This window comes from Coffea arabica, chromosome 1c (genome assembly GCF_036785885.1).
Source record: "Coffea arabica cultivar ET-39 chromosome 1c, Coffea Arabica ET-39 HiFi, whole genome shotgun sequence".
Classification (NCBI taxonomy): Eukaryota; Viridiplantae; Streptophyta; class Magnoliopsida; order Gentianales; family Rubiaceae; genus Coffea; species Coffea arabica.
Genome location: NC_092310.1, coordinates 55,664,935 through 55,687,251, shown reverse-complemented (window position 1 = coordinate 55,687,251; position 22,317 = coordinate 55,664,935). Strand labels below are relative to the sequence as shown.

General features: G+C 39.9%; 5 protein-coding genes across 6 annotated transcripts; 3 read left to right on the top strand and 2 right to left on the bottom strand.

Moving 5' to 3' along the window:
• The first annotated feature begins 1,167 nt into the window (after window positions 1-1,167).
• LOC113729184 (GDSL esterase/lipase At2g30220) lies at window positions 1,168-3,341 on the top strand. Its single transcript, XM_027253532.2, has 3 exons — window positions 1,168-1,983; window positions 2,210-2,465; window positions 2,712-3,341. The coding sequence occupies exons 1-3, from the start codon at window positions 1,246-1,248 to the stop codon at window positions 2,900-2,902; spliced, it is 1,185 nt and encodes a 394-aa protein (XP_027109333.2). The 5' UTR covers window positions 1,168-1,245; the 3' UTR covers window positions 2,903-3,341.
• A 116-nt stretch (window positions 3,342-3,457) lies between these two features.
• On the top strand, window positions 3,458-5,355 carry LOC113731131 (GDSL esterase/lipase At1g06990). The gene is made up of 3 exons (XM_027256223.2): window positions 3,458-4,192; window positions 4,487-4,742; window positions 4,845-5,355. The coding sequence occupies exons 1-3, from the start codon at window positions 3,563-3,565 to the stop codon at window positions 5,051-5,053; spliced, it is 1,095 nt and encodes a 364-aa protein (XP_027112024.1). The 5' UTR covers window positions 3,458-3,562; the 3' UTR covers window positions 5,054-5,355.
• Window positions 5,356-6,846: 1,491 nt separating this feature from the next.
• Window positions 6,847-9,489, bottom strand: LOC113731124 (exocyst complex component EXO70B1). Its single transcript, XM_027256213.2, has one exon. It carries the CDS (start codon window positions 8,983-8,985, stop codon window positions 7,072-7,074), a length of 1,914 nt encoding a protein of 637 aa, XP_027112014.1. The 5' UTR covers window positions 8,986-9,489; the 3' UTR covers window positions 6,847-7,071.
• A 2,506-nt stretch (window positions 9,490-11,995) lies between these two features.
• Window positions 11,996-12,980, top strand: LOC113731116 (PRA1 family protein B3-like). The gene has a single exon (XM_027256202.2). It carries the CDS (start codon window positions 12,089-12,091, stop codon window positions 12,731-12,733), a length of 645 nt encoding a protein of 214 aa, XP_027112003.1. The 5' UTR covers window positions 11,996-12,088; the 3' UTR covers window positions 12,734-12,980.
• Window positions 12,981-14,903: 1,923 nt separating this feature from the next.
• LOC113731104 (sorting nexin 2B-like) lies at window positions 14,904-20,615 on the bottom strand. 2 transcript variants are annotated; one of them, XM_027256182.2, is made up of 5 exons: window positions 19,048-20,615; window positions 18,239-18,448; window positions 17,894-18,154; window positions 16,169-16,255; window positions 14,904-15,162 (listed from the first exon to the last, which is right to left on the bottom strand). In XM_027256182.2, exons 1-5 carry the CDS (start codon window positions 20,167-20,169, stop codon window positions 15,082-15,084), a joined length of 1,761 nt encoding a protein of 586 aa, XP_027111983.2. In that variant the 5' UTR covers window positions 20,170-20,615; the 3' UTR covers window positions 14,904-15,081. The 2 variants fall into 2 exon arrangements, with proteins under 2 accessions (XP_027111983.2, XP_027111991.2); XM_027256190.2 differs by lacking the exon at window positions 14,904-15,162 and adding an exon at window positions 15,660-15,835 and having other exon boundaries at window positions 19,048-20,397.
• Between the last annotated feature and the right edge of the window lie 1,702 nt (window positions 20,616-22,317).

The window sequence follows — 22,317 nt, the reverse complement described above, 5'->3', positions numbered from 1 at the left end:
AAAGATTCGAATCAAACTGCGGTTAATTGTTAATGCTAGAATGAAAAATAGATGTGGTAGTATTATACAGCTTGTCTCACCACCCCTTCCTCCCTCCCTGTGAGGCAGTCACCATCAACCAATCAATAATGCCTTCATATGATGGACAGAACCAGAAGGCAACAGAAGACGCCAACTGGCTTGAAAAGAGCCTCTGGATGCAAATTTTCTTCCGCCAGCTGCTCCTGTGATCCAGTGCACCATCATTGGGCCTTCTCCAGGAAATTGACATTACCATAGCCCAGCTCTCAAGAATTAAAAGCCATCGTAGGTTGCTAGCTTTGGACTTCAGCGAGAGTGGGATTGGACGATATATGGGCTAGTAGTCTGGTCTCCAAGCCGCGGACTTGCACCATGCGTGAAGTGTACTTGGGGCTGTTAACATGGCCCGCAGGCTAAAGTTTTCCTTATTCATGGGTTGTTTACTTTTTATTAGCCCTGTTCACTTTTTATTAGTGGTATAACATGAATAAGCCCCCACGTGAATGGGCTGGTGGTTGGCGCCTCTTCCTCAGGACCGTCAGGTCCTGGGATCAAATCTCCGCAGCAACATCGGCTTTTCCGTGCATCTAACGTGCTAGATCTGGTTGGGGCGCTGGACCGGGCCGGAGTGGAATTAGTCGGGCCGCCTTTACGGACTTGACCCAAACATCCACTCCGTCGACCCAAAAAAAAAAAAAAAAAACATGAATAATACAAATTTGATTAAACTTTTATGTCGGTTTAGAGCCATATTGTTCCCTCACCAATGAAAGAGTTTCACGTGATGAAGATAAGTTCCATGTGGACATATAAGGGTTCCTTCCCCCGATTTCATTTAACATGTTAGATGGGGCATTTGTATGTCTACATGAATTTTTTTTTTTTTTTTATTGATTCTGAATTAACTACTAGGCATATTAACATGTTAGATGTGCACTTAAAAGGAGGAGAGTTTTCGCATAAATATGCTTCTTGTTGTATATGATCCTTTACTCCTCATTCTTTGTGTGTTCTGATGAAAAACGCATCAGAATACACAATAAATAAAACATCATTCAATGTGACTGCTGCCAAATTATCAAGACATCCAAATTTATTCTTCTGAGACGAAACTCATATAAATTGAATGAAGATGTGTGCAGTCTTACTTACTGAACTAGTAGAGACATATAACTCTCTCTCTCTCTCTCTTTTTCCCATCAAAGAACGTAAATCCCCATCTAAATGTCTCATTTAATCTGCCATCTTAATGCAAGTTACTACTACACCGAGTTCCCACGCAACTTATATAATATACGTGTGCATTCGTTCCAGAAGTGGCTAAACCCGCGAAGAAAACAAACTCACTCAAATATGGCACCATCCCGCGTACTCTTCACAATATTGGTGCATCTTTGCACTGTTGCTAGCTGCCTCTGCCATAATCAACCAAGATTCACCGCCATATACGCTTTCGGTGATTCTTTTGCGGATACGGGCAATAACAATTTCCTTGTCACGCTGCTAAAAGCCAACCATGCCCCGTATGGGCAATGCTTTCCCGGTCGGGTAGCAACAGGAAGGTTTTCTGATGGAAAACTCATTCCAGATATTCTGGCTTCAGCGCTTGGGATCAAAGAGTTCGTTCCACCTTTTCTGGATCCAAGTTTGTCGCCTCAAGAACTCCGGACAGGCGTCTCCTTTGCCTCGGCGGGGTCCGGGTACGATGAGCTGACAACCGTCTTCACTAACGTAATCCCTGTTTCGAAACAGGCCGAACACTTCGAGCATTACATAGGGAGGCTGAACCGGGCTGCAGGAGAAGTTGCTGCTAGAAATATAGTTAGAGGCTCCCTGTCGGTGCTCCTGGCAGGAACCTCTGACTTTCTAATAAACTTTTATGACACCCCTACCAGACAGATTCATTACAACCTCACTGGATATCAAGATTTTCTGCAGCACAAAATCCGACAATTTATCAGGGTCAGTCAATATAGTACATCTCTTTCCTCGTACATAGCACTACTACTACTCTCGTCAATTAATCATATGGCCGCCTCTACCGCTCTACGCCTAAAGTTTAATGAGTTTTTTTTTTTGGAAAAAACATCATGAAAGATGAAAAATGTTAAGAAGAGCGAAGGGAGGAGCATACAAGAATCTTGAATGCCGTGATAGATTTTGATGCTTCATTTTGTGAATATTGCAGACGCTATACGATCAGGGGGTTCGAAAATTTTTGATAGCCGGGCTTCCTCCAGTTGGGTGTTTCCCAATACAAATAACAACAAAATTGAGGTTTCAGTTATCGTGCGCGGACGACGAGAACAGGGATGCCCAGTCTTATAATCAGAAGCTCATTTCCCTCTTAGCTAAAATCGAACCGACTCTACCAGGGGCTAAGCTTGTCTATGCCGACATATTCTCGCCGTTAATCGACTCGATCATCTACCCTTCAAAATATGGTACTAACTCAAACTCATTATATTTGACAGAAAAGAGAAAAGAAAATCATTCCACACTTCTTGATTGAACTCAAACTTTTCATTGTCTTTCGCTTCTCAAACTGTTTTTCCTTTTCCATCGGAATGGATAGACAAATGTTAGACCAGAAACTTATAGGCTTGGTAATCAGAAGACAGTAGTAAAATAATTTTGTGCTTTTTTTTGTGGCACTAGTAATTTAATATCATAATTTTGGTTGGTGACAGGATTGGCCATAACTAACAGAGGTTGCTGCGGGACCGGATTGCTGGAAGCAGCGCTTCTGTGTAAAGAATTCAGTCCGGTTTGCCCAAATCCAGCCCAATTCCTGTTCTGGGATTCAACTAATCCTTCAGAAGTGGCCTATAAGAACATAGCCCAATTCTTACTGCAGCATGCTCTGCCTCAACTCGCGTAAGCGATCAACAGGATGAAGCATTAATAACCATCTCCAGTCCGCCCTTTGATTCATATTTTCCTTCCATTCAAGTTTAGAGCCTGTTTCTCCAAATTTTCACCGTAGTTGGTGCGCCAAAAAAAAAAAATTCGCAATATGGTCAGTTGAAACTTTGTGGGTTTAATCTGATACTTCCCTTTTTCAGCATATAATAAACTGTTTGAGTTTGCCATTTTCTTTCTTTACCACGCCATATAACTAAGACGTAAGTAAGGCAGCAATTCTTGTCTGTAATCGAAAGCTCTTGCAAATGAAGGGATGATATGGCGCTTTCCGAGTTGGGTAGAAGTGAAGGTGGCCTTTGTATTTTTCTTTCTCAGCACTGTAAATTGTGTGACGATGATCCATATTTCCGAGTTCCCAAGCATTCAGAGCTACCAATAATTAAGCCTAAGAATTGAATCAAAGTATTCACATTACTTTCCGTTTAATTTTTTCTTCTTTACACATTAACACATCATCATAACCTCGCACCCAAGTCATATATTTTTTTGGGTATTTTTTGACCTCAATGTTTCTATTTCACGTAATAATAGAAAAGTCCCCGAGTCTGCGTATAAGTGTCTGGCTTGTTAGACCGCAAAGACGTGATAAACTTCAATTGGCAATAGACAACTAGAAATGAATAGCATCGTTTTCCTTTTCATCCTAGGCCTGGTACAATTTCTCAGCAGCAAAACTGCTAGTAGTACTACAAGCGAGGGCAAACCCTTTCCCCATAAATTCCCTGCCATTCTGATATTTGGAGATTCCACTGTCGATCCAGGGAATAACAACTACATATTGACAGCATTTAAAGGAAATCATCCACCATATGGGATTGACTTTCCAGGGCAGATTCCGACTGGGAGGTTTTCCAACGGGAAACTCGTCCCAGACTTGTTGGCCTCCATGCTAGGCCTCAAGGAATCCGTCCCTCCTTTCCTGCAGCCAAGTTTATCAGACAGGGAATTGCTGACAGGGGTCAGCTTTGCTTCAGGAGGGTCAGGGTTTGACGAGCTAACAACTGCTGTTTCTGGGGTGATCTCGATGTCAAGGCAAATTGAATATCTTAAGGAATATATAGAGAGGCTGATCAAGATAGTGGGAGAAATAGAGGCTCAAAAAATAGTTGGTGGAGCCTTAGTCATAGTAAGTGCAGGAACCAACGATTTTATCTTCAACTTCTATGACATACCCACCAGAAGGCTTGAATTCAGCGTCAGCGGCTATCATGATTTCCTGCAAAATAAATTGCACGACTTTATTAAGGTTCTCATTACAACCAGCCCTCTCTTTATTTTTTGCTGTCTCATCTGAACTTCTCTAATCATTTCTGAACTTTTCGCCCAGTACCAAAAGCAAACATCATAATAACATGTAGCTTAAGTTGCCGTATCATGGCATGTTTGCGGACGTTTGTCGTGGTCTAGAGGATTAATTCACTAAAGCACTACCCTCCAGCGCCCTGTCTTTTATAAGCGTAATCCTTACAATTTAAATGAATCTCATTCATTCTGGATTTTGCCCTTAAACATGCCTACCGGGTGATATTCAATTTGGCAGGAACTATACGATCTTGGATGCCGGAAAATTATTGTTTCAGGGCTTCCCCCAATTGGATGTCTGCCGATTCAGTTGACTGTGAAGCATTCCATTTTGAGAAGATGTGTCGATAAGGAAAACTTGGACTCTCAAACTTATAATGACAAGCTCCAAAAGCTGCTCCCCAGAGTACAGGAAACTCTCTCAACAACCAAAATCCTTTATGCAGACGCGTACACTCAACTAATGGACATGATAAAAAATCCTCAAGAATATGGTAACAATTCTGATTATCTTTTGAAATGTTTCTTGTTCAGCCCTTTCTTTTTTCCCACTTTTTGGTTAATAATAAGCAAGCTTGCGTGGTTCTGGTTTTCAGGATTTGTGGAAACAACGAGGGGGTGCTGTGGCACTGGAATACTGGAAGCAGGACCTTTGTGCAATGCGGGCACTCCAATTTGTCCCAACCATTCTCTGCACATATTCTGGGACAGCATTCATCCTAGTGAATCAACTTACCGCTACATTTCAGAGCAATTGCTGAAGGAACTCCTTCCCAAGTTATCACAAACAGAAGACAGCTGTTGAATTGTATCTGATTCTCATTCCTTTCAACTTTTCTGTTCCTTCTTTCTTTTTAGAGTAATGTTGATACTGTTATGGCTATTAGAACTCAAATAATCATCGAATTGGCTAATAACAACACCTACAGACCCGAAGCTGGATGGCAACTGCAACGACTTGCCTGCAAAATGAGAATCAAGGGGCCATCCAGTTTTGTGCGCTGGAATTAAAATTGTACACAAAGAATACACATGTGTTTACCTTTATTAATATACTGTTTATGTTGCTACAATGCAATGAGGAATAACAATTTCTTTTTCATTCAACTTGTCCTTATTTTTCATTCCTGCCCCATTCCGTAAAAAATACGGTACCTGATCAAGCTCGCTGTACTTCAATAATTTCTCCAACTAAAATATGTACAAACACAGCTTTGAGGGCCTTGATCTCAATTTTTAGCCTTGTTTGGATTGCTGTTTTCCATCGAAAAATTACGTCGTTTTCCGTAAACACGTTTTCCTATTATCTTTTTCCCTCACATACATCAAATCGTTACAGTAATTTTTCCATGAAAAATGATGAAAAATGCAATCCAAACGGGGTCTAAATTTTGCTTGGAATTGAAATACAATTTTACTACCAAAGGATGAGATATGTACAATTAACACGAGAAACCTAACTCATAATGCGATGCGAGCAATTAACAGAAGATGCCTGCCTAATTCATAATGAGACGTAGTATGATATATGTGCAATTAGGTGCACATGAGCCTATCAATTACTGGAGTACCGTACAACTCTATTCTCAAATCTATTCGAATTCCAATTTTAACGAGCAATCAACAGCTAGACATTATTGTTTTTTATAAGTTGGGTTTATCCGTGTAACAAGGAAAAGAAGAAATAAAAAAAATATATATATATATATATATATGTCTCAATCCAGTCCTTTAATTTCTTTTTCACAAAAGTCCTTCACAGGAGAATCCCCTTCCCATCCTATAGACTACTACCGCATTATAATGGCAATTGATCTTGTCAACGATTCATGTGGTTTGCTGGATACATTGATTGAATATACATTTTCACGGTTCGGTTCTGCTGCATAGCAAGAAATGAAACGTTTGCATACAAGAATGTCAACATTGGAACATCATAACTAGTTTCCCAGCCAAAATTTTTTTTCTTAATCGTCAATTCTTGGCACCTCTGAGACTCTTTTGGATGCTTTTAGTACTAGCCTGCACCACATTATCTTGAACACAAGTTCAGATCAAACTTTCAGGGAGCCAAATTCTCTACACAGATAACTACAATCCTTTAATGGACATGATCAAAAATCCCAATAGATATGGTAATAACAACATAGGACTTGAACACTTTTTCGACCAATGAATTGTTTGAGATTTTTACTTTCTTGTGTGTTTCATCAATCAGCTCTAAAAAAACCAGTCAATGAATTATAGGATTTGCAGAAACTGCAAGAGGCTGCTGGAGGCAAACCAATTATGCAACCCAATCACTCCTGTATGCGAGAACCAATCCCAATACGTGTTTTGGGATAGCATTCATCCTACAGAAAAAGCCTACCGCTACATAACTGATGCATCCCCGAATGCCACAACCAAGTCTCACAGTCTATGCGACAATAGCGTTCTCCAAAGTGCAATAGATGCAGCAAGCGAGATTAGACGTCGTCAGATTATCCAACATAGCGAACCATTCAAAGCTAATCACTCCAGGGAGGAAATGTCCAGACGCAGATTACGGCTCTAGTCAAAACCACAGTATTAACTTCACTACAGTCATAGAGCGCATACAAAATAAACTCTTTTAAGTTATCATAATGTCTGCAACTCTCATTGATCTATGCTAAAACGCCAATATATTGTCTGTATACAGACAGATGACAGCAGAATAATCACTACAAATAACCAATTTTACATGCACATACAACATATAGTTTTGTGGACTACACTTGCATACATACATTTCACCAGTTACAACAGAGCAAACTACTACTTGCTTACTATGGCATGCTCTCATTTCCTGCCACCGCCTGATCCACCATTTCCATTAAACAAATCATTAATCCGAGCCCCAATGTCTTCATCGCTGTACTTAATGTGTCTATCTGCATGCTTTCCAAACTCCAGGCTACTCCGCAACCTTCCAAGGAAGCTGCGGTAAGCTGGCAACAGATTCTCTGCAACAGATATCCTAAGTTCGTCTCTCAACTGATCATCAAAAATCACCCAACTGGATTGAACCCTACAAGTCTCCTCAAAGTACGTATTAAACAACTTGAGCCTTTCCTTCAAGCTCTTTGATGCTCCATTCGGAGACGAAGCACTGTTATCAATCATCAAAACTCCCAAAACCTTGTTCCATGAACTCCTCCGGTAATTCACATGACACTGCCTAACTTTTGCAGTGTGTTTGCGAATCCAATCATCCCCTAAAAGTGATCCTAACTCACTATCTTTCACCTTCTGAACAATGTATCTCCCATTATTCATCATAAAAACAGAACACAAAGCAGAGTCCCTATAAATCTTCGACTTGGCCTCCAAATTACTCTCTAACAACTCCATAATCCACGCCATCTGTACTGCCAGCGACGAAGACGCAGATAACCCTCTCTCATCCCCTTTCATATAATCCCCACTAGCCCCCAGGGGAGCAAGACTGTCCTCAAAAACTTGCTCCAAAGCAATCCGGGATCGACACGCTGCACGGAGATAATTCATCACATACCGCGTGATTGGATGAAGTCCACCACCAGGGACGGCAGCCTTTGCCGGATCACGACGAATCAAATTCTCCAATTCCATAAATATGCCTCTTATAGCCTCACCAAGCCTCTTCCAGATAGTAACCGCCTCATTTCTCAACAACGCGCAATACTGATCTGAAAATATCAATTCGAATTCAGGCATTAAGTCCCTAATAGTTTCATAAACATCAAGAACCTTGAACAATCTCTCTGGGGCACGGCTCCCAATAGCAACCGCATCCGCGAAATTCAACAGCTGAATAGCGGATCCTCTGCAGACCTCCATAAATGAGAGGTCAGCAGCAGAGGATAATCCAAAGAATACGCGGTCACAGAGGCGGCGTTCACTCGGGAAAAGTATCCTTAGCGCTACATTGATGGCCTTAATCCATTTATCAATCTCATCTTCGATCTCACTCCACTGCATTTTATGAATCTCATCGATGCTAAACTTCTGCAACTGCAATCTCGAGAAGCTCTCCTCCAAGAATTCTCTCCGGCACGTGCTGTAAACGTGGGAGCACTCTTTTCCGTACCCCGCAGCCACCATTCGTTTAACGATCTCGTGTAGGTCGTCGATTGTTCCGCCCGGGAGCGCGTCGATGACGATATCGTAGTCGGAGACCGGATGGGCAACTGGGATTTCACTCCCTTCGCCGTCAAATTCTTCTTCGTCGGTGTCAGATGCGTAGTTGGGGTTTGCTGACTCACCGTCCGGGAGCCGAGTCACGTCAAACGACTCGGTCCCCAGTTCCATTAGGGTTTTAAACTCCTCCTCAAGCCGATACATAGCTTGCTGGAGCAAGTCATCAGCCCGGTCGAGGAAGGAGGAGACGGACTTATCGTGACCCATGGGAGACCATTCACGAGTTAGGGCGGTTAATTCGTCAACAGCGCCAAGGAAAGAAGCAGCATCGCTGGAGTCAGCCCAAATGGGGTGGTCGGCAGCCACGTAAATGGAGATCTGACGGTGGAGGGGCTTGAGGATGTGCTCAAATTTAGCAGAAGCGGTGGGGTCCTCGCCAGGGAGGTTATCAGTTAATTTCTCGCGCAACCTTCCGTCGAAGTTGGAGAAGATTTTGAGGATATCATCGTCAGTCATATTATCAGTATGACCACCCAGAGTCTTAGCTATGTGGCGCGCCACCGCTATCAACTTCTCTTCCCCGTTGTCCGCCATAGAAAACCAAAACTTTTTTTTTTTCACTCAGCCGGAGCAGAGTAAGCTTCGATTCTTTTTTTTTTTTTTTTTGGTCTTTTTGTTTTTTCCCCTTTAAGGGGCTTTTTCCTTTCGTGGGTTTATATGTATATTTAGCAAGAGCCTTACATTTAAGATTCTGGGGAGTGGGTTAGATTGAAGTGAGGAGGAGGAGGAGGAGGAGGAGTGGATAGATTTGTCGGGTCTAAACGATTGCAGAAGCTGAGGAGGGGAAAAAAAGGAAAGGAAGGAGAGTGGGGTCCAGAAGAAAGGTCTTGGAAAACGCGGTTTATGTGACTATGGTTGAGAATTGAGATTTTTGGTGAGGATAATAAATAAATTAGTAGAAGAAAGAGAAAGGGGAAGACGAGGATAAAGCAGGAGGAACGCGGGAGGAAGGAACGAAGAAGACAACCGGATTTGTATACTTGGACTAATAGTAGTACTTAACTAATAGAGGGGAGGACAACAAGTGAGAAGGGACTGCATAGCGGTTTGTAAACTCTAGACCGTGCAGAGTGCGTGGAATTTCTGTTTTGTGATTCTGTGTATTTTTTGGACCCACGGTACTCTTTTTTTTTTTTTTATAATTCTTATCCTAGAAAAATTCTTAATTTCCTCTGACTTTTACTCTAAACTAAAGAGGAAGGAATAGGCTCAAAAGAGCACCATTGAGTGCCTGGACATCTGCTAAAGAAAATTTCAGAAATTCTTGGAGGAAAGTACAAACTAAGATATTTGATTCCTTGACCTATATCCAGAGAATTTTAAGTCTGGTGGTGGATTTGGTTTTTACCTATGGTCTTAGAAATATGGAAAGCAAAAACTTGAATACATCTTATTTATTAAATCTAACGATCCAAATTTTGTCACATTTTTATTAGAGTATATCTTATATACACTGATACTAAAATAATATGTATATATCATCACCGTTTGATTCATGACATGTGTGCAAATATTAAATTTCAAATTCAAATTTTACATTATTAGCATTCATCCAATGTTGATAGTATAGGAAAAATTAATCCTTTTTATTATGCATTTAATGATTGAATTGGTAAGATGGTGTAATAAACTTTAGGGGTAATTTCAGAAACCTCCCCTGAGGTTTCTGACAGTTTCACTGACATCCCCTGAGGTTCTCAAAATTTCACTGACCTCCCTTGCTTTTGAGTTTTTGGTAACAATGCTGTCCAAATCATATTACAGTAATATTATTTTCATGTGTGAGAAGGTATTTTTATTCCATGGCTGCCCTTTTTTTTTTTTGCATTGTCAACATATGTTACTTGAAACTACAAAAAGAGTCAAATAAACTTAATAGATGGGGGTATTGTTGTCTAATTAATACATAGGGTGTGGATTTAACATCTTCCTAAAAGTATAGGTCCACAATATAATTGTTGTCTGTCTAATTTCCTACGAGCTTGTATCTCCCGTTTAAGAACTAAACCAACATAAGTAATTTTTAGTCATGCCCATGTTTTCTAAATAATCAACACCGCAATTAGAATTGAAAAATAAACCAAGTTAATTAATACCCGAATTGAGCTCAGTTTGGAAAGAACTCGCTTGAACTTGGCTCGTTAACTAGCTAAACTAAGTTTCAATAGTATATTGTGTTGGATAACTTACAAATTCGATAAAATAGTTGTTCAAATTCGGTTTAAACAAGTTAAAACTCGAATAAAATTTTACCTGTAATTAAAGCAGAGAAGTTTTTGCCTGCTTGTAATCGCAACTTCTAGGAAGGATCTCGGTGTGCAAGCGTGTGGGGAATTTAAGAATGATTTGTCCCTTTTGTGTTTTAGTGAAGCCTCCTCCTCCCTTTGGATTCTCTCTTCTCTTTTTTTTGTTTTATTATTACTGCACTGCAGTATAGTTCTCCCTCTATTATGCGTAATCCCTCAAATTTCAATCAAACACTCTAGTACTACCATCAGAAAGCATCTCTTGATTTTGGTGGTGTATCATAATATATCTCTGATTCTGATTAAAAAAAAAAAAAAAGAGTGTTCATAAGATCGTGGCGGCTAGTTCAAAGCAGCACATGACTAGGGAACGTGGCCACCCAAACCCACTAATTAAACAAAAAGTTGCTTTTTAGAATGTATGCAGTAGTCATACATACGGGTTGCTCAATTTCTTGCAAAAATCTTCAAAGATTCAATAATCATCTTCTTGCTTTCCAACCGGAGAGCAAACGTGAGAAAGTCCTTGCAAAACATGAGAAGATGTTGTTGATTATTAATGATCAATGAATGAATACTAAGCACCACCCTGATTCAAACAAAAGAAATGGGTTAATACCACTTTGTCCCCCCAAACTTTGAACGATTACCCACTTCAGTCCCTAAACTTTAAAATGGGACACTTAAGTCCCTAACTTATAAATAACTCCCACTTAAGGAAAATTGTTAACAAATCCTGAATGCCGTTGGTGGTCGAAGTGTCCCATTTTATAAGGACTTAGGGATTTAAGTGTCTCATTTTATAAATTTAGGGACTTAAGTGGGAAGTATTTATAAGTTTAGGGGCTTAAGTGTTCCATTTGGAAGTTTAGAGACTGAAGTGGGTAATCGTCCAAAGTTTGGGGAGACAAAGTGAAATTAACCCCAAAAGACATTAACCACAACTGGAAAAGTTGCTCACATCACATCCTGGTGGGCCCATATCCTCCCGGGTGTAGGCCCCTACATATAAAGCCATCGCCAGGCACTGGGCAGCCAGCTTTGCTTCCTCCCACTCGCTGTTACAACAAATTACTACTGCTTTTTTTTTTTTTTCAAAGGTCAAACAAATTACTACTACTACTTAACAGAGAGTCTCATTCTAACTGGGCAGTGGGCGCCTACCCGGGGGGAACTGACAAAACAAGCCGACTCTCACGTGCTTTCACGCAAACCAATCAGCACCGTCAATTCCCACCATCAGCGGCTATGAAACTCCTAATCTTCCCCGCGCCGCGAAATGCAGCGTACATATGGAGACAAAAAGTTCCAGTTCTCTCCAGTCTCAGTCAAAGGAATAAAATTCCCCCCATTGACCTGACCGGTTCAAAATAAGGAAAACTCGCGTTTCAATGTCCTCTTCCCACCCTCTCCCCATCTCCAACCCTAAGGCCCAAGCTCAAGCCCAGACCAATGCCTTAACGGGCCCATCCTTCCTCACGCGCCTCTCCGACTCTCTCCGCCGCCTGAACTCCCGCCGCCGTCCCTGGCTCGAACTAGTCGACCGCTCCGCCTTCTCACGCCCGACCGCACTCTCCGATGCCACCACCCGCATCCGCAAGAACATCTCCTACTTCCGGGTGAATTACCTCACGGTTTTCGGATCCGTTCTCGCCTTCTCGCTCCTATCGCACCCTTTCTCTCTTCTCACCCTACTATCGCTCCTCGCCGCCTGGCTATTTCTCTACCTCCTCCGCCCATCCGACCAGCCGCTCGTGGCGCTGAGCCGGACGTTCTCGAAGGGCGAAACCCTAGGCATTCTCATTGTAGCCTCGCTGTTCGTGATCTTTCTCACGAATGTTGGGTCGTTGCTGATGTCAGCAAGCCTGATAGGGGCGGGGATTGTGTGCGTTCATGGAGCATTTAGAGATCCGGAGGATTTGTTCCTCGACGATCACGAATTGCCTGGTTCTGGATTGTTCTCGTTGATCAGTGGCGCTGCGTCCTCCGCTCCCGTCTCAGCCGCCGCGGCAAGCATTGTTGTTTCCCACGTATGATTCCTTCCTTCCTAGTTCCTGCATCATGATGGATGTAGGTAGAGACCCTTTTTTTTCTTTTTTCTTTTTTTGGAGGAAGGAAGCAATTGGAAATTCGCGCACGCACGCCGGGATGGCATTATGGGCGGTTGAGTTGTATTCTTTAATTAATAATATTCGTTGGCATTAGTAATTCTGTTGTTTCAGGAAAAACTCACAGCACAAGTTTTATACGCTCTCTTTTCTATGCTCGAGTATTCTTCGTCCATCTGGGGGTTGTTTATGTGGAGCTCAATTTTAAATGTCGATGCCAACTTAATTAAAGCACAAATTGACCCAGACGAAGGTTAACAATTTTGTTGCAAACAACCTTCATGCTCATCAGCTCATGCTCATGCTTTGAGTTCATCTTATGAAAAAGCTAAGGCAAAGTTTCGGCATCACTTCTTGCAGCAACAAATCTTGGGGCAAAATGAAGTTTTGTCCGTGAAAAATGTTCCCAAGTTCCGAATTCGTCCATCAACTTGGGCAATAAATAATGCAGTTAACCGAGTCATTGTTGTTAGACTCGAGCCAGGTTGACCATGAGGGCATTCATTCATGGTGTTTAAGCTTTAGACATTTAACACCCAGAAGAAATTTATGTTGGACCCTTTCCAATTTACGTGTTGAAACTCCGACTTCAGATATACTGACACCCGGCCCCGAAATAAAAACATAAAGTCACAAATCTGCTTCGACCAGTAATAAAAAGAAAACTCCAATAACATCAAAGGTTTTATGGTGTTGAGGGAGAATAATTTCATTTCCCATAGCTATTCGTCAGTAGAACCAACACCAGCTACTACATGGTTTTCCTGTTCAAGTACTGGTTTCTCCCATGTCCCAATTATCTCATTTTTAAGCTAACTAGTCTACTTGGGTTTGATATTGTAACAAATCCTTGTTTTTGCTTGGTTTGCTATTACTATCAAAGTGAGTCTGTATTTCCTCCTTGACATCATTTAGCGTTCTTGATGGCTTGGGGTGTTGTATTTACTTGTTTTGATTGTCCGTATGTCCAATTTATATTGGGTTTGAAATGCATAATTGTTGTGACTCCCATCTTTTTCTCCTTTTGTGTTTAGGCCTCTCCAATAAACAATCACTTTCCCTGGCGAGACATTTTATGGAGACTCCCCGCTCCTGGCTGATGGCGGTGGAGAGTACAGGAATCCCAGAAATTTATGGCGCCTACGGATCACACAACCTGAAAATGATGGACCAAACACACTGCAACCTGAGAAATCGTTTCACGGACCTGTCCATGGGTCGACAGGCCTAGTTGGCAAGCTTAAATTCAGTGGCCTGGAGGACAGTTTCACCGGAGACAGGTGGGAAGTTGGATACCGTTGGGTCAACGACTATGAGAGACTGGTCCGACGGGATAAAGTGGGGAATCTGTCTGATCCTCCTTTCTGGTTTCTACTACTCTCGCAGGAAAATATATGGACTTGGAGGCCAAGACGAGAAAAATACCTTCAAGTTGACCTTGTGGGTAATCAGGAGTTGTTTGGACAGTGAAATTATCCCAAATAATATTTCGTTTACATCATAAACATATTTTCCAATCCATCTTTTTATATTTCCAAACACATTTTTATCTTACATATATTAAATCACAAAAAATGCTACAGTAATTATTTCAAATAATACTCTATCCAAACAAACCAGGGCCTTCGCCCTCTAGGAGTTTTTGGATAAAAAAGATTGATCAGGTCAATGGGGGCTCAATGTTTTGAGAAGATAACTCTGGTTCATCCATTTTGTCATCTTACATGAGGATGGTTTGCAAGCGTTTGACCACCTTTTACTGCTAGACATTGTGCAAAATACCAATAGGAGAACCCGTTTCACAAAGAATACACTCTGTTATATACATGTCTGGTTACTTTGCTTTGAAAATCAACAATCAACCTGCGTGGAGCTGTACTTTTCAGTTCTTCCATTGTTATGATAATAGAGAACCTGGAAACTGAGAAGTCCAGGAGCTACACTTGTATCCCCGTAGCGTATTAGCCTTTCGTGCAACAAGCATTTTCTTGCCCCCTCATGGGGACACAAGCACATGTTTCTTTCATAAACTCTCAGGTGGCTTGTAACCATTACTTATCGACCTCAATGCTCCGCAAACCTGAATGCAATTATCACAGGCAAAAAAATACTCGCGCTGGTATTATTGCATATGTAATTTTAACGAATGGACTAGCTAGTTGCAGTATCTTCTTTGTGTACTCTTTTTAACTCCTTCCGACTAGGGAACTTGACCGTTAACATTGTGCTAAAAGAGGACAAAAATGCCAAAAGAAACATAGCAAGCCGGACCCAATTCATGCAGTCTCCTTTGCGTATCTATTGGTTTCCTCTGCAACTTTTGTCCACTCGATTCCAATTTTCTCCATATAAGTAACCTGTCATGTTCGTAGCACACCATCCATCAGGGGCTAATAAGCATTCTACATTAACTACAATATAGTAGGCCTTCAGCATGTCCAAGATTGAGTGCATCTTAAAGCCACTAGTAAAAAGCAGACTAGCAATGGCATGACGAGAAGACAATGACTCGCAAAAAGTAATGAAAAATGTAAAGAAAGAAAAGCAAAAATGGTAACGAAATTTAAGTTTCATTAGGTCATACCCCAAAGGTAAAACATTTCCAACTTTAATCATATTTGTGAAGAAACACCACTTATTGTGTCAAAATTCAGCTCCTGCCAAGGTACCATCATCTATGGGGCAAAAGAAAGGCCGTTTTTCACTTCTGGGAAGGTGACCGAAATGAGTTGGACCACTTTCACAAAATTTTGCAAAATGACTAGTTGTGGGAACAAAATGCGATGAGTACTTCTTCGTCTCTCTCCCTCCCTCTCTCTTTTGTGGAAAGGGCCGGGGGGGGGGGGGGGGGGACAACAACATTAACAAGCAAATGTAGCAGTTGAGTTGTGTCAATCCCGACCAGCTACTTCAGCTCTCAGTGGTAAATTGGTAATGCTCAAACTCACCAAGTTCAATGTAACAACTCGAACTTCATGTAAGCCACGCCATAGTTTTTGGTTGCGTATGATCTCCAATCAAGTTGAAGCACTAACCAAGGAATTTTGGGATTCATTATCAAGTTTGATATTAAAAGAAATACCATGAGATTGTGTTAGTCCACAATTAGGTGCTTCCAATTTTGACAGTGAGTACTATATAATCATCATTCAACCAATCAAAAAATTAATTCACAAAATCCAGAACAAAATTTCACAAAACCTTAGTGAGAAAATACAAGTTATTCATGCCACACAAATTATTTTCAGAAAATGTAAGTGGACAAAACAAAGAAGAAAAAGCAGAGATCTCTTTTTTTTTTTTGGGAAGAAGGGGGGGGGGGGGGGTGCATGATCTGTATTTTGAACAGAGAGAACAGAATACCTGATTGGTCACGAATCCTTTCAACATATTTACAAAGTCGGTCCGCCTTTCTCTGTCTAGCCTTTCAATTTCGCATCTGTTATTTTCCTGCAGGGACAATTACCAAGTAATGTTGTAAGCAAAAGCTTCAAGCATGTTCAAGAGCAACTCAGCATTTAAAACCATATCCATCCATCTTTCAAGAAGTTGATGCTACAAAAACGTGCAAACAGAGAAACAGATCAAAAAATAATTTTTGGGGATATCCCTCAGCGCCAGTTGGCGCTTCCACAACAGGTAGCACTAGAAGAAAGACAACATATATGCACAACTAATAAAACACCCCCTAGCTGACCATCAACTTTTCAGCAATAAAAGCTTCCATGAAGTCTACATATGAAACTGTCAGAGTAGGAAAGACTGATAACACATCATACATACACTACTGGATGCCTGGGGAGTCAAAGGCAGCAGCAATCAGCTTATTCTCCATATTTTGAAAGATTCCTCTTACCACTTAAAAGCTTGTTCTTAGAGAGATCCTCAAAAAAATTGTGTCTGAATAACTTATGGTCCACCGTTTAACTTGAATCCAATAATGACCATCCATTACATGAGAAAAAGACCATACCTTCGTCCCGGCCCCAAGGTAAAGAAATAAACCTCCAAAAATAAGATTCCCCTTCTGTTCAAGGACGAAGCGGGAGAATGGGAAGACTAACATTTTCTAGCTATCTCAAACTTTTATTTCTAAGGGAGAAGAAAGCAACAATCAATCACTGAAGCTGTCACTTCGAGCAACTCTAGAGATGCCGAGAACACAAAAAATAAATAAATAAATAAATTGATGTTCGCTAATGGTAGAAAACCAATTCCAAAGCACAACTATCATGAGAGTATGTATACTCTAGAGATGCCGAGAACACAAAAAATAAATAAATAAATAAATTGATGTTCGCTAATGGTAGAAAACCAATTCCAAAGCACAACTATCATGAGAGTATGTATACTAAATCACATCACAATCATAACCACTTAATTTATATTCTGAAAAATATCTCCACCATATACCAGGTAGCCACTACATGGACAACTTTGTCATCTAACAATTCCACATCATTCAAATTAATTTGAACCATGTCTTCATATTTTATGATCACAAACTAACTGATTTATGGGGAGAAAAACATTCTGCAGCAACACTAAAACAATGTGGTTCTGTACTACATACATCTAAAAAATATGAGTAAGATGAATTGAGCATAATGGAAATTGGCAAAGCTCCAGCACGTACAAACTTTTGTAAAAAAAAAAAAGGCACCTTAGCTTGTGGTACCAAAATCACCATCTTGACAGTGTTAAAACTTTAAAACAACAAGAAAGCCCAAAAGGATCATTTTCTAATCACCTGATACTCAACATTAGTTAACACAACAAGAAACAAGAATGAGAAGACAGCCTGCCATTCTCAGGATCTTACTAGCCACCAATAAAATAACCTAAGTGCAAAGAAACAAAAACTGTAGCCACCTTTGATTTTCTGAGTAGTCTATGCCAAATATGTTTGTAACTGCCCATTCATCTATGAAGCAAACACTAGACTTGATAGCAGATGGAGGCAAATTTATAAGAAAGAAATTATACAGAAGAGAAGGTAAGAGGATAGTGCTGCAGCATATCATGAAAAAGCCAATAATATGAATGTACTATAATTGGTTCCATTTGCTCAGGCAGTAGTCTGGATACCTTGATGCGCTCGTATTCTCTGATTGCACAACCTTTAGCATCCTCAGTGACTCTAATAGTGTCCTTCAACTCCTCTGTTTTGCGGATTCTTGACTTGTCACCACCAAATATTTTGGATGATGCAGTTTCAAGTTTTTCCGCTCTCGAGTGCAAAGAAGATAATTCTGAAAGAAGGGTTTGCACCGTCAATAAAGCACTTGAACGATCAGAGAATGCATTGTGCACAGCTAACATTAGCACCAGATATTCATGAAGAGTATCCTGCAAAAACAGAGATACATAGGTCATCGTAACCTGATTACATGAAATCATCACGTAACTGCAAGCGAAGAACTTTGCGTTTACCAAGTGCTTCACAGTCTGTGCATTTAATCCTCGATGATATCTACTCACTCTAACAGCTGTAGTTGCTAGACTTTTCATATCAGCAGCACGAACTCTTTGAGTATTCAATACAGCCTCCTCATTCTCAAATTTTGTCAACTTAATAAATGCTAGCCCTAATTCACCCATTGTGTCAGCTAAACCTTGTTGTGCTTTAACAAGTGCTTCAGCCTAAAAGAAAAATGGAGAAATTAAACAAATAAAATACAGTCTCAAAAAAAAATCAACTAAAACAATGGCACCAGTCGAAAGCTCTATGCAGATGCAAAGTCAATAAAGAAAAAATAGATAAAAAGGGAAAATAAAGGTCAAATAACAAAACCAACATAGTCAAAATCTCCACGCAATCACAAAGGATTTGCAGATATGACACTCAGTATCAACATATAAGGCTTTGTAACAGGTGGGTTCACCTAGATGCAGGCTCTACATTTGAAGTTACTAAAATGAAGATGCATATAAGGTACAGGTCTTAAATCCCCGTCCTCTGCGCCCCAAAAAAAAAAAGCCCCGTCCTCTATGCTATAAGTATTTCTAACCGTTGTAAACAATATTTTCGCAGCTAATAGCTCATCAGCTTGAAACTACATTAAGAAAAAACAATAGTGCCAAAAAAAGGAATTGCCTCTAAATATATATTTTTATGATGCCCAACGCTCAAAAAATTTCAAGCATTCAAGCAAGTGCAGAATACCACTTGATATTTCCACGAAAACAAAAAAGATTAAGCATATAACAAAAGAAATTTCAAAAACATTATCGCATAAGACCTGTTTCGAGGCATTAGTGAGATGCTGCTCAAGATCATGCAACCATTGTTTCCTATCTAAAAATTCCTGATCCTCCTCCTCAGCAGGAGGCCTCGAAGCACCCCAATCATTTGCCACAGACTGCTTCAACTCCTTGAACAATCTCAACAAATCTCTCCCACCTTTAGCAGGCTGCACCACATCCTGGGGACCCATCACACTCCTCGAATCGCCAAACAACTGCTTTGGCAGCTTCCCCGCGCCATCCAGCATCCTTGACGCAACATCTACACTTGTGGGCAACGGAAGCCTCCCTTGCACCTGCAGAAACACCCTCAACTCATCACTCTTCTTGATAACAGGATGCGCGGCGAGTCTCCTCAAGTATTTCTGCAATGCCACTCTCCTCTGCTCCACAAATTCCTGCTTCTGCATCACTTGGCTCTCAACTACGCTCTTCTCCGGCCTCGGAGGAATAACAAATCCTCTATAAGCTTCACTCAACCGATCGGATAAAGTGACCACATCCCTAAATCTTCTTCTAACGCTAAACTGGGATCCCCCGTAGTCGGAAATATTCGTTTTTGTGGTAATTAAATAGGTAACGTAAGCATTATTGCCGGGGACGATCGAATTCTTTGACGATTCCGCCTCCTTTTGTGGATTGGAAACCACAATTTCCAAGTAATCAGAGCTGGAAAAGGGAGATCTCGAGAAAGATGAAGCCGAGTTTTCCGAGTGTTGGCTGGGACTTTCGGAGCCGCCGTTGGCCTCAATGCTATCGTCGAGCGGGCTGGAAACGACATCTGCGTAGGAGGGAGGATCGAGGTGGCGGGGGTCGTCGGTGGCGGTAGTCCTGGGTTTAGGCGAATTGGGGGATTTGAGGAGTGGTGGCTGAGGAGAAGGAGGGGAAAGAAGAGGATCAGAGTCGGCGGGTGTAGGGAAGGAGAGAGGATGGTGAGAGGCGGCGAAGGAGGAGGAGAGGGTGGTCATGGCACTCCTGTAATTCGCGTAGGATTGGGAGGTTATACTGTTACCAATGTGGTCACGGCCGTCGTCGCCGTCGAGGACTAGGCTTTCCATCTCTTCTCTGGACGCTTGGAGACGGGCTTCTCCTCCTTCTTGATTCTCCGAGCCCATCATCTTTATGCCGAAAATTTACTCCTCCTGCAATCAATTTTATCCCAAAAGAAGCAAAAAAATTTATGCTTTTTCTTCTTTCTTGAAGAAAACTCAAGTACGAGTGTCAATATGATGCCGAATAAGAGGGGAAAAGAGAAGAAGGTAGTTCCTGCAGTTAAGGCTGCCGGAAGAGTGGGTGGCAGTCAGTGCTGGTTGGATGAGGATAGAATGATTAATTACTCCTGATATAGTACCAGCGCTGAATGGTACTAATTATAAAAACACAAAAAAAAAAAAGATTAATTATTGAGAAGGAATCGTGATTCATGAGGGATTTTATCAAGGTGGGGCACTCTGATGTTTCTGTTGCTCTCTGGGACGAGGCTTTTGGGGAAGACACAGAAAATTGGATGCTGCGGAGACTTGGAGTTTATAAAAGTCAGCAAAGTAAAAAGCTGAGAAGGATTGTTGATTTTGTTGGTTGGTTGGTAGTTATAGCCGTAATATGCAATTTGGTGCAAGCGGAAATCTTTCTGGGTTATTACTTATTAGTGTATGGCCTCGCTTACTTGTTAGCCCGAGAGCATGGATACAGGCTTGTGGTGTCTTGGGCTGGTCAACAATTCAAAATTTGAACCAAATTTAACTCAACAAATTTCTTCTTTTAATGATCTACCTTATATAAATTTCTATTAATTGTACATTTTTTATTTTTTTTGTCAATCAATTCATATCTTTTCTTTTCTAACCATCTTCAATCACATTCTTTATTTCTAATATTGGTTTAATTATTTATTGCTCTATATATATATATATATATATATATATATATATATATATATATGTATGCATGTATATGTATATATGCCTGATATAAATAAACAAAAAAATAGATACAGAATTAAAATATTTAGACTTAGAAATTAAAAATAAAACTAGAAACATAATTACTTTAGACAATCATAAACATACTTGTTATTTTAGTAATATTTATAAACATTATTTACATACTAAGGAAGATAAAAATTATAATAGCTTAATAGATCTTGTAATAAAACTATCAGAATCTTTGGAAGAACATAAAAATAGAGACTCTAGGATAATAGAACAAATATTAAAAACATTAAAAGAAAAGAATAAAATACTAAAAACTTTAACGGAAAACCAAGATTATCTTAAAGAACAAAATAATAGGATAATAACAAAAATTAAACATTTAGAAGAATTAAAAGAATTAAGAACAGAACAAAAAGCAAATCTAGAAAAAACAACTAGAGAAGTTTTAGAAGAAATAAGAAGAAAATCAGAAGAATTAAAAGAATCCTATAAACAAGTAGAATCTTTATTACAAAAAATAGAAAAAATAATACTTAGTTAATGACAAGTAGCAGTGGAATACCACCAATCTTTTCAGGATACCCAGATTACGTAAAAATATTAGAACAACTTAAATATTATCATCCAGGAGTAGAAGGATTAACAAATTATTCAGGAATCTCAAAAGCGGATAGAGTTTACCCTAGCCAAAATAACGTAATAATAAGTTTACTTATTAGATAACTTCAAAAAGTAGATCGAATTTCTAATAAAATAGCATATTTAGAAACCGGAAAATTTGAACAAGATTTAGAAGAAATAACAGAAAAATTTAAAAACTTACCGGTAGACAAAAAAGAAACTAGTAAATCAAAACAGGTGTTGAGTAACAAATTTCCCATAGAAACTAATCCCTATAAGTGGTATGGCAACTAGAAGACAATCTTTTACAGGACCTAGTAGAACAATAAATGAAAATACACAAGTAGGAATTAGCATTTTAAATACAATTAGACCAATAAGAAGAAGTAGGAGTATGCGTTTAGAAGAGGTAATAGATATAGACAATGACTTAGAAATTTACAGAAATAATGAAATAAATTTATTAAACCCCAGAACTTTATATTCCGTATGAACACTTAGAAGTAATACAAGATTATTTAGACACAGCAGAGAAGAACCAATCAGTGCTCTAACAGAACTAGTTTTTTTTTAGAATAATAACACAAAATAGTATTAGCCAATTAAAAAGACAATATACATACATGCATTTAGGATTAATAATAATAGGGATAAAAGGATTAACACGAAAAGGATTAGGGAAAAAGACTTTATTAGCAATATTAGACAAAA

Coding starts and splice junctions, on each gene's coding strand:
- LOC113731131 (XM_027256223.2), top strand. CDS start 3,563: ATGAATAGCATCGTTTTCCTTTTCATCCTAGGCCTGGTACAATTTCTC. Junction 4,193..4,486: donor AATTGCACGACTTTATTAAG/GTTCTCATTACA, acceptor TCAATTTGGCAG/GAACTATACGATCTTGGATG. Junction 4,743..4,844: donor AAAAAATCCTCAAGAATATG/GTAACAATTCTG, acceptor TCTGGTTTTCAG/GATTTGTGGAAACAACGAGG.
- LOC113731124 (XM_027256213.2), bottom strand. CDS start 8,985: ATGGCGGACAACGGGGAAGAGAAGTTGATAGCGGTGGCGCGCCACATA.
- LOC113731104 (XM_027256182.2), bottom strand. CDS start 20,169: ATGATGGGCTCGGAGAATCAAGAAGGAGGAGAAGCCCGTCTCCAAGCG. Junction 18,449..19,047: donor TCACTAATGCCTCGAAACAG/GTCTTATGCGAT, acceptor TTTTTCTTTTAG/GCTGAAGCACTTGTTAAAGC. Junction 15,163..16,168: donor AAGGATTCGTGACCAATCAG/GTATTCTGTTCT, acceptor CGAACATGACAG/GTTACTTATATGGAGAAAAT.
- LOC113731116 (XM_027256202.2), top strand. CDS start 12,089: ATGTCCTCTTCCCACCCTCTCCCCATCTCCAACCCTAAGGCCCAAGCT.
- LOC113729184 (XM_027253532.2), top strand. CDS start 1,246: ATGTCTCATTTAATCTGCCATCTTAATGCAAGTTACTACTACACCGAG. Junction 1,984..2,209: donor AAATCCGACAATTTATCAGG/GTCAGTCAATAT, acceptor TGAATATTGCAG/ACGCTATACGATCAGGGGGT. Junction 2,466..2,711: donor CATCTACCCTTCAAAATATG/GTACTAACTCAA, acceptor GGTTGGTGACAG/GATTGGCCATAACTAACAGA.